Consider the following 13,027-nt stretch of genomic DNA (forward strand, 5'->3'; position numbering starts at 1 on the left):
AGGGTCACCGTCCTCATCTTATCAGATGTGGGTGAAAGGGCAGAATCAAGTGCCTGCATTCAAACCTGCTTTCTTTCCCCTCTTTTCTCAAGTGCTCCTTATGCCCAAGTCTCCACTCCATATAAGGACTCTCAGGGCCTCCCTCAGGGCCCAAGGAGGTCTGGCCAGACCTGCCTGAGACTCCTGGTCTTGGACATGGGCCCAGACTTGCTCTAAAATCTCCCACCTTCTTTTTATTATTATTATTTTTTAATTTCTTTAGGGTGGAGGTAATTAGGTTATTTATTGTTTGTTTATTTATATGGAGGCACTGGGTATCGAACCCAGGACCTCATGCATACTAAGCACGCCATCTACCACTGAGCTACACCCTACCCCTAAAATCTCCTATCTCCTGAGGCTACTTTATTTATTTATTTATTTATTTATTTATTTATTTATTTATTTATTTATTTATTTATTTTTGAAATTTAAAGAAAAAATTTATTGAAGATCTGAAAAACAATTTCTAAAAGATTGACTTTTCCAGAAAACTGTAGCTACACAATGCATTGCGTCTATCATGTTAAAACGTGCATTAGACACAAATACAAAAACCATGAAACAAGCCACCATTCTTCAACAATCTGAGCAAAGATAAAATGCCTAAGGAACAACATGGATGACTTGCAAAGGATGGGCTCTTTACTTTAAGCACCATTAAAAAAAAAGAGGGGAGCACAAATGGATGAGTGTGTTCAGTTATATACACTGAATTGAACCTTTGGCACTAGGAATCAGAGCATTCTGTCATATAGCATTAACACATATTATAAAAGTGCGTAGTGTCAAAGGAATAGAACCACCAGCATTCAAAAGCAGCTTTGTCAACTAAGCAATAAAACACTCTACAGTATGTCTCCCTGTTGTCCATCACTGAATACACTGGTAGCAACTTTGAAATGAAAAAAAAAGAGAAAAGAAAAAAGGAGCTGTACCCCCTTTTATTTTCTCTGTTTAAAATCAAACAGAAAACAAACATCAATTCTGTTATACGCTAACATTTCCAAAGTACATCATTTGTACAAGAGAATGACTGAAACAAAAATGTGTTTACAGAGATCCAAACATAAGTGAGTGTAAGAGCCTCACACAGCTTTCCGATGGTACTCAGGAGGGGCCACTTCATAATCGCTGGCACTAAACAAAGTTGCAGAGTTCTTTGCCAGGTATTCTAGGGAATCATGAAGATAATTCAGTAATAAAGCAAGGCTCTTCTCATCCAGAGGCGTACAGGCCAACATTGCTCCAATTCGTACAAATAATCTCAGTAGATGTGGCGCTCCATACACCTGGGACATGGGCGCGTCAGGATGATCAGCAGGGATTTCAGTATACTGTGGTCTCTCAAATTTGTAGAGTAGTTGAGTGCCCAACATTACATTGAAGTATTCCTTTATCCCTGCCATGACTTCATTAACAGCATACTCCTTATTATCTGTGTTTCCACAAGATTTCTTATAATTTGCATAATCCTCTAGAATGGAATCCACATTCTTCTTGGCAGGAAGATAAAAGAGCTGTTTTTGTCAGGTAATTAAGTCCGAATCATCAACAAGCCATGGTTTTAGTTTTTCAGGAATCTTTACTTTAACCTCAACTCTGTTCATGAATGTTTCCTTGTTTTCAACAGTAGGATCTACTCGGGCCCTTTTCTTGCGAGGAGGCTGAGGTGTCCCACTGGTACTGCCACCATCTCCATTTCCAGGTGTTTTCTGTTTGTTCTCTCTTCAACACTTTTCTGTTGCAGACCAGATGTCTTCTTTCCAGGGGCAGCCCCTCTCATCTTCCCCTCTGCATATTGCTCCTGATTGGCTTTTTGAAGTTCTCATTGTTTCTGCAGATCAGTGTCCACGTATTTGAGTACTCTGCTTTCTGGAACCCACTCATGCCAATTTTTATTCCAACCACTGTAATGTATAAAGTATTTCACTTGTTTATCCTTTATGGCAACCTTTACACACTTTGCTTCATATAGAAGAGGCCCATGAAAGCACAGCACTCGCTCACCCTCCTGGAATTTAGGCTTTGGGTCCTGCTTCGGCGCCATTTATTAGTGATTCGCCACCGCCTCCTCCTTCTCCCACCACCCACGACTACCGCCCCCTACTCTCTACCCCTGAGGCTACTTTTTTTAGCCCTCCACCTCCATTTCTGTGCTCAGCCGGCCCCCCACCCCTTTGGCCAGGCTCTTGGCACCACCCCCGCCACACAGCATCAATTCTGTCCATGGAGCTCCCAGGTCCCCACCCTGGCCTCTGTCACCAACAGGAAGGTGCTGCCCCTGGTTTCGTTGGGGAGATCAGAGGTTGAGATGCCTGTAACCCTAGGGGAAGCCTCCACCACTCCGCAGCATCAACCGCCCTCTCAGAAGCCAAGGAAGAGAAAGGAACACCTCAAAGCCAAATTCTCCTTACTCACTGGTCTTAAGTTTTGTAAATACATATCCTTTCTTTGCCTTTGCTTACACAAGCCCCCTATCTGGAATAGCCTCCCTTCCCCCTCAGTCTATCCAGATCCTCCACCATCCTTTGAGGCTTTGCTCAGGCCCACCTCCTCCTAGAACCCTCCCTGACTACCACGGAGCTCCCTTCTGTTGACCTCCTACAATGCCTCCACCAAGTGGTCCCACTGAACCCCCGCGTGCCTGACCTGCTGATTAGTGATTGACTCTCAAAGGCTGAATTTTTCAAGGGCATTTGCTAGTCTCCCCAAATAGGCCACCTATACCCTGGTCCAGGGCGACAGATGACACACTCCCAGAGGCACGTGGCTTATGGTCCCTCCAAGCTGGGCAACAACTCTGCCATCCCTGCTCCCCTGGCCTCAGGCCACAGGCACATTTCCTCCCCATTCTGGCCTGGTCTTCCCCATTGCTGAGGGCAAGAGAAAAACAGCCACCCCTCACCTCCATCATAGCAATGCCAAGACCATTAATAGAGCGAAGTCCAGAAAAGAGCTTTGAACTTTTCTTTAGAAACGAGCTAGCTAAGTACAGGCCATGAGTAATTATTATGATTATCCTGCTCCACTGTAACGGGGGAAAGGGCAGCTAAGCTCAGGACAGGTTTCAGGGCGAGATGACAGGATGTAGCTTGCTGTGGTTTCCGGTGGACCAATGACAGTTTACAGCAGAGCTTCCATCAAGCTAGGGAAAAATTAAGGACAACGTGATGAATGTTTCATAAAGCTATATTTATAATATTTAAAAAGGTGGCCTTGATTCTTAAGCATAGCTGTCTTGTGTTTTGGTGTTAAGATTTTTTTTTTAAATGGAGTGTTGTTAGTAGAAAATGGTATGATTTTGCTGTTGTTTTTGTTTGTTTGTTTGTTTTAATGTCCTTACTTGGCAGAATGGAAAGTTGGGGACACTCGGCGGGATCCATGCATTTGAATTTGAACCTGGTCTATCAATCCAACAGTCAGGGAACCACAGAGCCCTGGCCTATGGAAGGATGCTGTGCAGGAAGTCACCCAGTCCAGGAAGAATAGTGCCTCTGCTGTGCAGATCTGGTGTGTCACCTAGTCTTTTTGTGTCTCACTGTCTCTGTCGATAAAGAGGGAAGAATGACCTCACGGGATATCCAGGTAAGAGGAGGAAGAGATAAGGAAATACTTCACGAATGCATAATGAAACCTGTAAAATGGGGAAAGTCAGCAACATCACCAACATTAATCCAAGTTTCTCAGTCATTATTTTATTCCCACTCCAGTACTAGGAAGACAGCACTGGGCAGTGGCAAAGAGCATGAAAACCTGCATGTGGAGACAAACAGGCCAGTGTTCCAGTCCTGCACTGTGGTCCTTGGCTAAGTGACTAACCTCTCCTGGGTCTCAGTTTCTTCATCTGGAAAATGGAGATAATAATAAACACCACTGCAGAAGGTACTAGTGAGACGATGCAAGGCCTGGCACTCACCGGATAACAGAAGTTATGACAAAAGGCTCGTTTTCACCCATCACCAAAGGACTGAGCTGTATAGGATCTCAGAGATGACAGAGTAGAAGGTTCCGAACTACACCGAGGAGATGCCTCAGGACCCACCTCTCCTCCTCATCCCATCAGATGGTGGGAACTGAGACTTCATCTGCTGCCAGGAAACATCACCCCCCTAGCCACACCCTGGTGTTTGGGGAAAGATAAAAGAATCCTACCAACTACTTTTAATATTTTATTTTGCCTGATCGACATTGAGTTTTTGGACTTGGCCCAGCTGACAGTGAACTTCTTAATGTTATCGGCGCCTGTATGTTTCTTTGATCAATAAAGCATTGTAAAATTTGTACTTAATAAATGTGATATAGTAGACAAAACAGCTTTCACAATAATACATGGGGATACTATTCAGTCAATACAAAGAGTGAGGTACTGGCATGGAGAAAGCACCAAGGGAAAGTTCTCAGTGCAGAAGAACAAATTAACAAATAGGAATTCTGACTTTAATGAGAAAAGAAAGCTCTCTACGTGTGTGTTTGTTACCCCAGAGGCGTGTGGTACACACACCAAATGGTGACCAGTGCTTAACTCTAGAGATGGGAGTGGGCGTGAAGGCGGGGGTGGAAACAAGGACTCTCACTTATTATTCAAACTACTTGTTTATTTAGTAAATTTTTTTTTACAATAAGCCTGTGTCATTTATTTAGAAAAGAATTTTTAAATATTTAATGGAGTCTACTGAAGAAAAAATTATAATGGGTGTTGGTGGGAAAAGCTTGGGACTCACTAATCAAGTTCAACCGTTCTGGTTAGCAGATGAGGACCCAGAGGGCCCAGGAGATCAGGGAAAGGCTCAGGGTCACAGAGGTATTTTAATCCAACACAAAACCTCCCAGACCAATAATCCCTGCCAAGGAATCTAAAGGCAGTAAACTTTTTTTTTTTAATATTATTTTTTTCTAGGGGGAAGGTAATTAGGTTTATTTATTTTTTATTTTTTTTTTGAGAGGGTACTGGGGATTGAATCCAGGACCTCATGCATGTTAAGCATGCACTCTACCACTTGAGCTATACCCTCCTCCAAGGCAATAATCTTAAACTTTCAGTATATTCTCTCTACACTGCTTACAGAAAATGCCCCCCACTTCTTAGCCTGGTGTTCCAGTTCCACTCTCTGGCCCCCATGTCCCTTTAATAACCTAATTATATACCATCCCTTATGCTCTTGCTAATTGATGTACTTTAAGGAAATTCTTACAAGAAGAACTCTTGGATTAAGCACTACTTCCGTAGGACGCCCTGTCCTATCTCTGTACGTCCGTATCCCTGCCCGCTTCAAGGTCCAGCCCCTAAAAGGGTCCAATTCTAGCACTACCTTCACCCTGAGTTGACTCTCCACTTCACCCCAGGGAGTGTCCCCCTGGGGCTTGCCTCCTACATACACCACTTCTGTGGTATGTGTCACAGTCCACCTTGGACAATTTGCCAATACGGCTATCTTCCTAGTATCCCTGAAACCTCCCTGAGGGCAGGGTCCATGCTGAACTCATCTTTATTGCTAGCAAAGTACATAACACAATGTCTTGCAGATAGCAGTTTGCAATAAAATATTTAAACTAGTAAATACATACTTTGGAACATCTCTTGAAAAATCATGTCCTCTTTGGGTCTCTAACGACATACTCATGCTTCTATTATAGCTCAGGATACACTGTAGTTCAGAACAAACTTTAACGTGCACTAGAATCACTGGAAGAGCTTGTTAAAATGCAGATTCTGAATCAGATTTTACATTCCTAATCAGCTCCCAGATGATGCCCGTACTGTGGGTGGGTGGACCACACTGTGAGCAGTAAAGGTCTAAAGAAAGCTGTAGCTATACTTGCCTCTAGATCTCCCTTCAGTGCCTTGCATATAGTAGGTGCTCAATAAGTGCACACAGACTCAGACTGGCTTGCCATGTTATGGAGCACTTGCGCTGCTAGCCCACTCCGTAGGTTTGCCTGGTTCTAGCTAGATCATAGACTCACTGAGGTTTTATTTCCCTGAGACCCTCCAAGAGGCCAAAGGACCAAGTGCAAACTGGGTCAACCAAGTCCTATGTAACAGAAATGTAACTTAGACGAGAGTGGCATTGCAAATAGCAGCAAATCTCTGCAACCAATTTTTTTTATAAGCGACAGCCAGACTGAGCTGCCACTGTCAAGACGGCTGTTCAGGCCCTGCCCTATGTACCTTGGGACCCTTTTGCAGACCCTGCCCCCTGGGCTGAGAAGGAATCACTTTGAGAAGAAAGGAAAAAAAAAAGAAAGAAAAAGAAATGTAACTTAAGCCACAAGTGCAAGCCACAAATATAATTTTAATTTTTCTAGTAAAAATTTTTAGTCCATTAAAAACAGTAAAAATAGGTGAAATTAATTTTAATAATATATTTCATTTAATATATCCAAAATATTATCATTTGGATATGTAATCTATATAAAGAATGAGCGATCTTTTACATGCTTCATTTTCTGCTAAGTCTTTGGAACCCAGTGTGTGTTTTATACTCACAAGCCACATTTCAAGTGCTCAAGAGACACATGAGGCTAATGGTTGCAGTACTGAACATCTCAGAGCCAACCCTTAAGAGACACACTGCTCAGGAGACCAAACGACCCAGGGAGGATTTAATGGCAGACAGGAGGCAGGAGAGAGAGGAGAGAAGGCCCCAGGCTAGGGGAGTGGGGACTTACCGGCAGCGTCCCGTGGTTAAGGATACTGCTCAGGTAGTTTCTGGCTTCATTCATCTTCGGCTCATTCTTATCCAGCAAAGGGATGGAGTCTTTTGTCTTGGCGTGGTTCTCCTTCAAACACTGCTCCAGGAGGGCCTCGGCCAGGAGCAACTTCCCAAAGTCATCTGGAAACCAGGCCAGGGATCAGTGTGGGTACAAGAGGGCAGAAGCCCCCCAAACATGGCAGATGTGGAGACTGGTCCACACTCCCGTACCCACCCAGCTATCCCCACCCCAGCACCTGAATGGCCCAGGTCCAAGAAGATAAATAAAGACATAGTTTCCATACCCTTAAACAGCCTTTAAAGAAAAAACACATTCTGGGGGAGGGGGGATGGAGGGGAGGGGTAGATTAGAAATTTGGGAATAACAAATACACATTACCATATATGAAACAGATGGACAACAAGGACCTACTGTATAGCACAAGGCAATATACTCAATTTCTTATAATGAGCTGTAATAGGAAAGAATCTTAAAAAAAAAAGTATGTATGTATATGTATAACTGAATCGCTTTGCTATACTCCTGAAACTAACATTTTAAATTGACTACACTTCAATAAAAAATAAATAAATAAACCCCTCCTCCCCCCAAAAAACACAGACATTCTGCCATGGTCACAGCACAAACTACCCCCTTAGGTTTATCTTCTGTAATTTGGTGGTTGGGGAGGTAGAGTTCCCAGGACTTAGAACAAACTCCCAGAATCTTGAAATTTAAAATGAGAGACAAAGTCACACCCGTGCCCCACTGTGGGTGATAAGTTCTTACTCCAAGAAGGAATTTCCCACAAACAATTGAAGAGGAAAAATATAGGAAGTGGCTTTATAATGCATTTTCACATGCTCCTAATTTCTGTGTAATCAGAATTGATTTTCTGTTTTTAAGGCAGAGACAAGGTGGGAAGCAGATTTACTGGTGTAGCAAGGCAAATCCCTGAACATCTTCAGTACTGGCACTTTCTGGACTTCTCTCATGTTAGCTCATCCAAAGACCTCACCACCCATCTGGTGATTTGCTTGGTTTAATTTGCTGCCTCCCCCACAGCACTGAAAACTGGTCTTGGGGCCACCATATTCCTGCTACCTACAGCAGGGACGACACGGGTCAGGTTCAGGGTGCAAGGTCGAGGGTGGTTTTATGACAGCCTCAAGTGGCTGTGCTCGGTATGACTGGCTCATTGCCCACTCCCCACAAAAAGAGCAAGGACCAGGCCCGGCACTTAATATAGGAGCCTGACAAGTAGCTGCTGAGTGAGTCGGATCCCTTCCACTCCCCCATGGGGAAGCCATGCGGCTCAGGAAGTTGCGTGCCAACCCAAAATGACTCCAGGAGTGTGCACTGGGTCCTGAGTCCTCTAGGGCTCTTCCTGCTGCCAGGATGGCATTCTCAGACCTACCTGAATGTCACTCACTCCTACTCTCAGGACTACTGCAGTCTGCTCACAAAGCAAAGCCGCAGGTCTAAAATTGCATGCCCCCGAAGAAGGGGCTCTCTCCTTCCGTAAGGTAGATTCCCCACAGAGAGCATCCCAGAAGCCCAGGTCCCAGAAACAGTCACAGGAGATGTTCCCACTGAGGATGCCACAGCGGGTTCATGGATCCTTTGCTATCTACCTCATGATTTTTAAAATTAAATTGGAGGATATGGCCAAAAATGATGGATCAAAGTATCATCCATCACTGCTGGGGTAGAAGGTGGTAGAATCTCTATAAATTATAGGGCAATCTGGTGACATACATCAAAATTATTTGAAGGGGAAGGCATAGCTCAGGGGTAGAGTGCAGCCTAGCATGCATGAGGTCCTGGGTTCAATCCCCAGTGCTCCATTAAATAAATAAATAAGTAAACAAACAAACAAACATTATTACCTCCCCCCCAAAAACCAAAAACGAACAAAATTATTTTTGCACATCCCCAATGACTCAACAATCTCATTCCTACAGATTTCCTCGAGCCTGTATAAAATGACTGACCTATATGGTCATTCCCGCAGAGTTGGTTACATAATAGCAGAAAACTAGGTGACAACTTTTACGTCCATCAACAGGAGGCTGATTAAATAAAGCATGGTATATCCATTAAAAGGGATACTGTGTCACTATATAAAGGAAAGAGGAAGTTCTGTATGAGCTGTCATGGAATGAACTTCAAGATATACTGATTAGAAAGCAGAGCACACACAGTGAACCACTGTGTGTTTATGCATAAAAACATACACAGACATCTGCTAAACTTGCTGCCTTACAGGGAAGGGGGCAGAGACAGAGGGAGGCTTTTCACTCCTTACTTTTGAGTACCTTTGGAAGGCTGACCCATGTGAATATATGACCTAGTCAAAAATAAAATTTAAATCAACCCAAGAATAAAAGGCAATCTTCTCCCATGTTTCTAAATTTCACTCAGGAGGAGTGCGCTGCTTAGAAGTGAGTGTCCGAGCATCACTGAGCTGTGGGCCAGTGGGCAAGTTGCTGTCCTCCTCTAACCTGTTTTGCATGCATAAAACCTGAGGTAGAATTAGAAATCTGCTCCTGCTGAGGGAACCACGGCCCTCCCCAGGCTCCGCCTCTCAGGCTGGTCCCGTCCCTCTGCCGCCAGGTGCACTTTCGCACGACTCCCGCCCCACAAGCCGAGCCATCAGGCCACCAGGCCCCGCCTCTGCAACATAACCACCCAGCCCACAGCTCTGTACAGCTTTCCTTTCATGCCAAGAGAAACCAGCTTCCTTCTTGGCAAAATTCAATCTTCAAATACTCCCCAGGTCCCATACCTTTCCTCAAAATAATGGGAGTGTCTTCTGAACATGTGCTGCTCAAAGTGTGGTCCATGGTCTAGGGAGAATCTGTGCCTGTTTGTGACCCAGTCCCTTAGGATGAGGGCAGAAATTAAGAGCACGTGTTCAGAAACATTGGTAACCACGTGACAAAAGAATTGTGAATCTGCTGAATCAAATACTAAAAAAAAATGGGGGGGAATCACTTTGTGTATTTTAAGAAAGTATTAGAGCACACAGAGTAGGAATTTAAAAAAACAGAACATTTCACTACAGATTTTCTGAGAAGCACTGCTCTAAACCACAAGAGTTCCTTTTACTGTGAAAGGGGGACTGATTTGTTGGGAGCCCACCGAGTACTAGGTATTTCAATGAATAGTATCATTTAATCTGCACGGCTCTAAAAGTTAGAAGTTATTCCCATTTTATAGATGATAATAAAGATGCAATATTGTTATGGTCACAGCCCACAAAAACATAACACAACCAAAGAACAGTCTGTCTCCCTTACATCCCATGAAGAACAGAGCTTCTGATAGTTTGGAAATAAAGAACAGTCCAAGAGCTGTAAACGGTAGGTTAAAAGCTAATCATAATTTCAAGGGCAGGAATAAGCATAGTTCTGACTGTCACACACCTGTGAGTTTCAGACTACTTTGCAAACTGGCACTTCGGGTCTGTCTCCAGAGCCTTTCTGCCCTCCCACTTCACTCCCCACTCAGTCTCTTTGGGTTTTTGTTTACCACACACTCCAGGAGATGTTGGGAATTTACTTTTCTTCCTTGAGCAACTCTTCTCCCTGCTCTACATTTTCCATCCCACTATTCTCAACTGGTCAGTCTATGGAACTGACAGGTATTTTGGAATTAAAAGTTCTAGATTGTCAGCTGTTCATTAAGAACCCAGGTGGATCTCAGCTTCTCCATCCTTCTCCAAAAGTAAAACAGATTGCTTTTAATCATCTTATTGTCCAAAACCTACTCCCTATCTTGGGTTGGGTCAAATGCTCCAGTCTCCCCCTTCCTGGGACATCAGGAAGGCCGTCCTCACTGACAAGGAAGTCTCTGGGAGCCTGGGTCCTGCCTGCAGCCCAGCCTAGCCCTATACCTTTAATAGAGGCCCAAAGGAGGCCCCCACTTAGTGGCCTCCCTAGTCTGCCCACCTTGTCCTGGAGGCCTCTGGCGGCTGGTTTCCTCTCTACTCCCACCTCTCTCCAGGCCTCTCTTAGGTACCAGGGCACAGGGACCCACTTCAATGATACCGGCCTCCTCCCCAGATCCTGTATTTCCAGGCTAGTGATCCCCTCTCTTCCACCTGCCAATTCAGTCAGGAAAGCTGGATCCAGCCAGCGGGCCAGGTACTAAGACCAGGCCCTTCCCTATTGGGTCAAGTAGGGACACAGTGGTCTCTGCAGTTGTTCACTTCACAAGACTGCAAAGGGCTGGGGACCTTCCAACCACAGGGAGAGGAGGAGGAGGGCAAAACTGGTGAGAGGCCACCTGCCTTAAACACACTCTCTCTAACGTCAGCTGAAAAAAAAAATTTCAGAACAATCTCCAGTTTTTTAATAAAGTCACTAATTAAAAGATTAGAGGGTGACTAGAGATTAGGAGAGACTTGAGATGGCTGGAGAGACGGGCAAACGTGATAAAGCAAGTATAGTAAAAGATTAGAATCCAGGTGGTGGGAATGTATTTTCATAATAAAAAGTTGGGGATAAAAGAGAGATTCAACCTATTAACCAAATGTAATGTACGGCCTTATGTGGATCCTGATTCTAGCAAATGAACTGTAAAATTAAATCATTAGATTGGGGCAGGGAGCTATAATAATAATATGGTAGCTTTATTTTTCAAAAGAGTTCTTATTTAAAATAAATGCATACTGAAACATAACAATGTGGGGGAGAGATGGGCCAGGGTGTTAACTCAAAAAGTTGTTCATGAGTTCATAACCACTGACGTTGGTTGATGGACACACGGGATTCATTCTTCTCTCTACTTTTTTGATGTTTTGGAATTTTTCCATCATAAAGATTTTTTTTCTTTTTTTTAAATCACTTGGTTAGGTTCTTTCTTTTTATATGAACAAACCTCATCACAATCAGCTGCACCCTGGGGTTCCCCTGCTCCATCCTGACCAAATCTAAACCGGATGTGCGTTTGAAAGAAAATGTACAGAGTAGCAACCACCTTCCCCCCGGGGAAGGTGGCAGGCAGCAGCCTCCCCGGACAGGAAGAGAGGGTAGAGGCCCCTTCTGTGGGAGCATCTCCTGATCCTTCACTCCCACAAGACCAGAAAGAGGCCTCCCACTCCAGCCGGTTTTCCCCTCCTGCCCCTGCAGTGAAATCCATGTTCTGGGAGCTACACCTAGTTTCTGTAGGAAATCCCCACAGATATGGCAGGTCTCAGTCCGTAAAACAGGGTTCTTCTGGGGTTCAGCTTCCTGCCTCAGCACCTTCCTCCCCTCTCCCAAATTATGGGAGAAGCTTCCACTCACTGACTGTAAGAGTCTAACAGGCCAGGTAGAACTTTAAGAATTTCCCTCCTGGGCTGCTGAAGGGTCAGCGCCAACATCTCCTCAAAAAAACAGGCTCTCGATCCCTCGAGTGATTAAGAAACCTAGTGGAGAGAAAACCAAAATAGCAGAAATCCAAAAAATGCCCTAAGCATGGGCTTCAGGAGTCATGTGTTTTCCTTCCTCATGTCTATGTGTGCACGTGCCTGCGTGCGTGCGTTTTGGGATAAGTGTGTCTGGATTTAATGGTGAGAGAAAAATCACTCATAAAACCAAACCTAAAAATTGGCAAGAGAGACCCCACTGCCCCCAGCCTCCGTCTCTGTGCTGGTCAGTTCCCACCGTGCGGCCAAGCCAGGCTCCACCCTCGTCCCTGTCACTAGCAGCCTTGGTGGCAGGGACTCGCTCAGGTTTGGGTACTGTCTCTGCCACATACTCATTATGTGACCTTTCTGGCCCTTGGTGTCTAAAATGAGGACAAAAATTCCTGCCCTCTCCACAGGGTTGTTTTCAAAAATGTTTCTTTAAATAGAAGAAGCACTTTATAACCATACCATACCATTTATAAACTATGCATATCAGTGTTTCCCAATAATTCTTCATAGAATATGGTCAAAGTAAGTTTGAGAAATGTGGTGTTTATACCCTAACCTCAGCTTGAACATCACATGCAGGTGAGCACATTAAAAGCTCTAAGAAGTCCTGCAGTTTAAAAAAAAAAATCAGTTTAACCATATTGAATCTGTTAGATCCAATGTCTTAACTATTTTTTTGGCTTTCCAAACCCTTTTGTCCTGCGATACCAATTAATTACTCAACCTCCTTGAGACCTCTAAAGAACAGCTTAGGAAGTACAGCTCTTTTATAAACTCCAGGAGGTCCCAGTTCCCGCCTTGCGCCCAGAATGTTTCTCTGTGGTGCTGCCAGCATCACTTAGATTCCCACACCCTGTCCAGGCCCCAGTGCCCTCTGCATGGGTCAGT

The 13,027-nt window shown here is 44.3% G+C and overlaps 1 protein-coding gene and 1 pseudogene across 2 annotated transcripts in view; both read right to left on the bottom strand.

The window, feature by feature from the left end:
- The window catches only part of TTC7A (tetratricopeptide repeat domain 7A), a 117,375-nt gene that overhangs the window by 102,317 nt on the left and 2,031 nt on the right, over positions 1 to 13,027 (bottom strand). For both annotated transcript variants that reach the window (XM_006216440.4, XM_072937771.1), the window contains exon 2: positions 6,712 to 6,875. In XM_006216440.4, the coding sequence (XP_006216502.1) occupies positions 6,712 to 6,875 (164 nt within the window). The remainder of the gene's footprint in view (positions 1 to 6,711; positions 6,876 to 13,027) is intronic.
- LOC102531581 (mortality factor 4-like protein 1 pseudogene) lies at positions 470 to 2,153 on the bottom strand (annotated as a pseudogene).

This window comes from Vicugna pacos, chromosome 15, assembly GCF_048564905.1.
Source record: "Vicugna pacos chromosome 15, VicPac4, whole genome shotgun sequence".
NCBI classification, from domain to species: Eukaryota; Metazoa; Chordata; class Mammalia; order Artiodactyla; family Camelidae; genus Vicugna; species Vicugna pacos.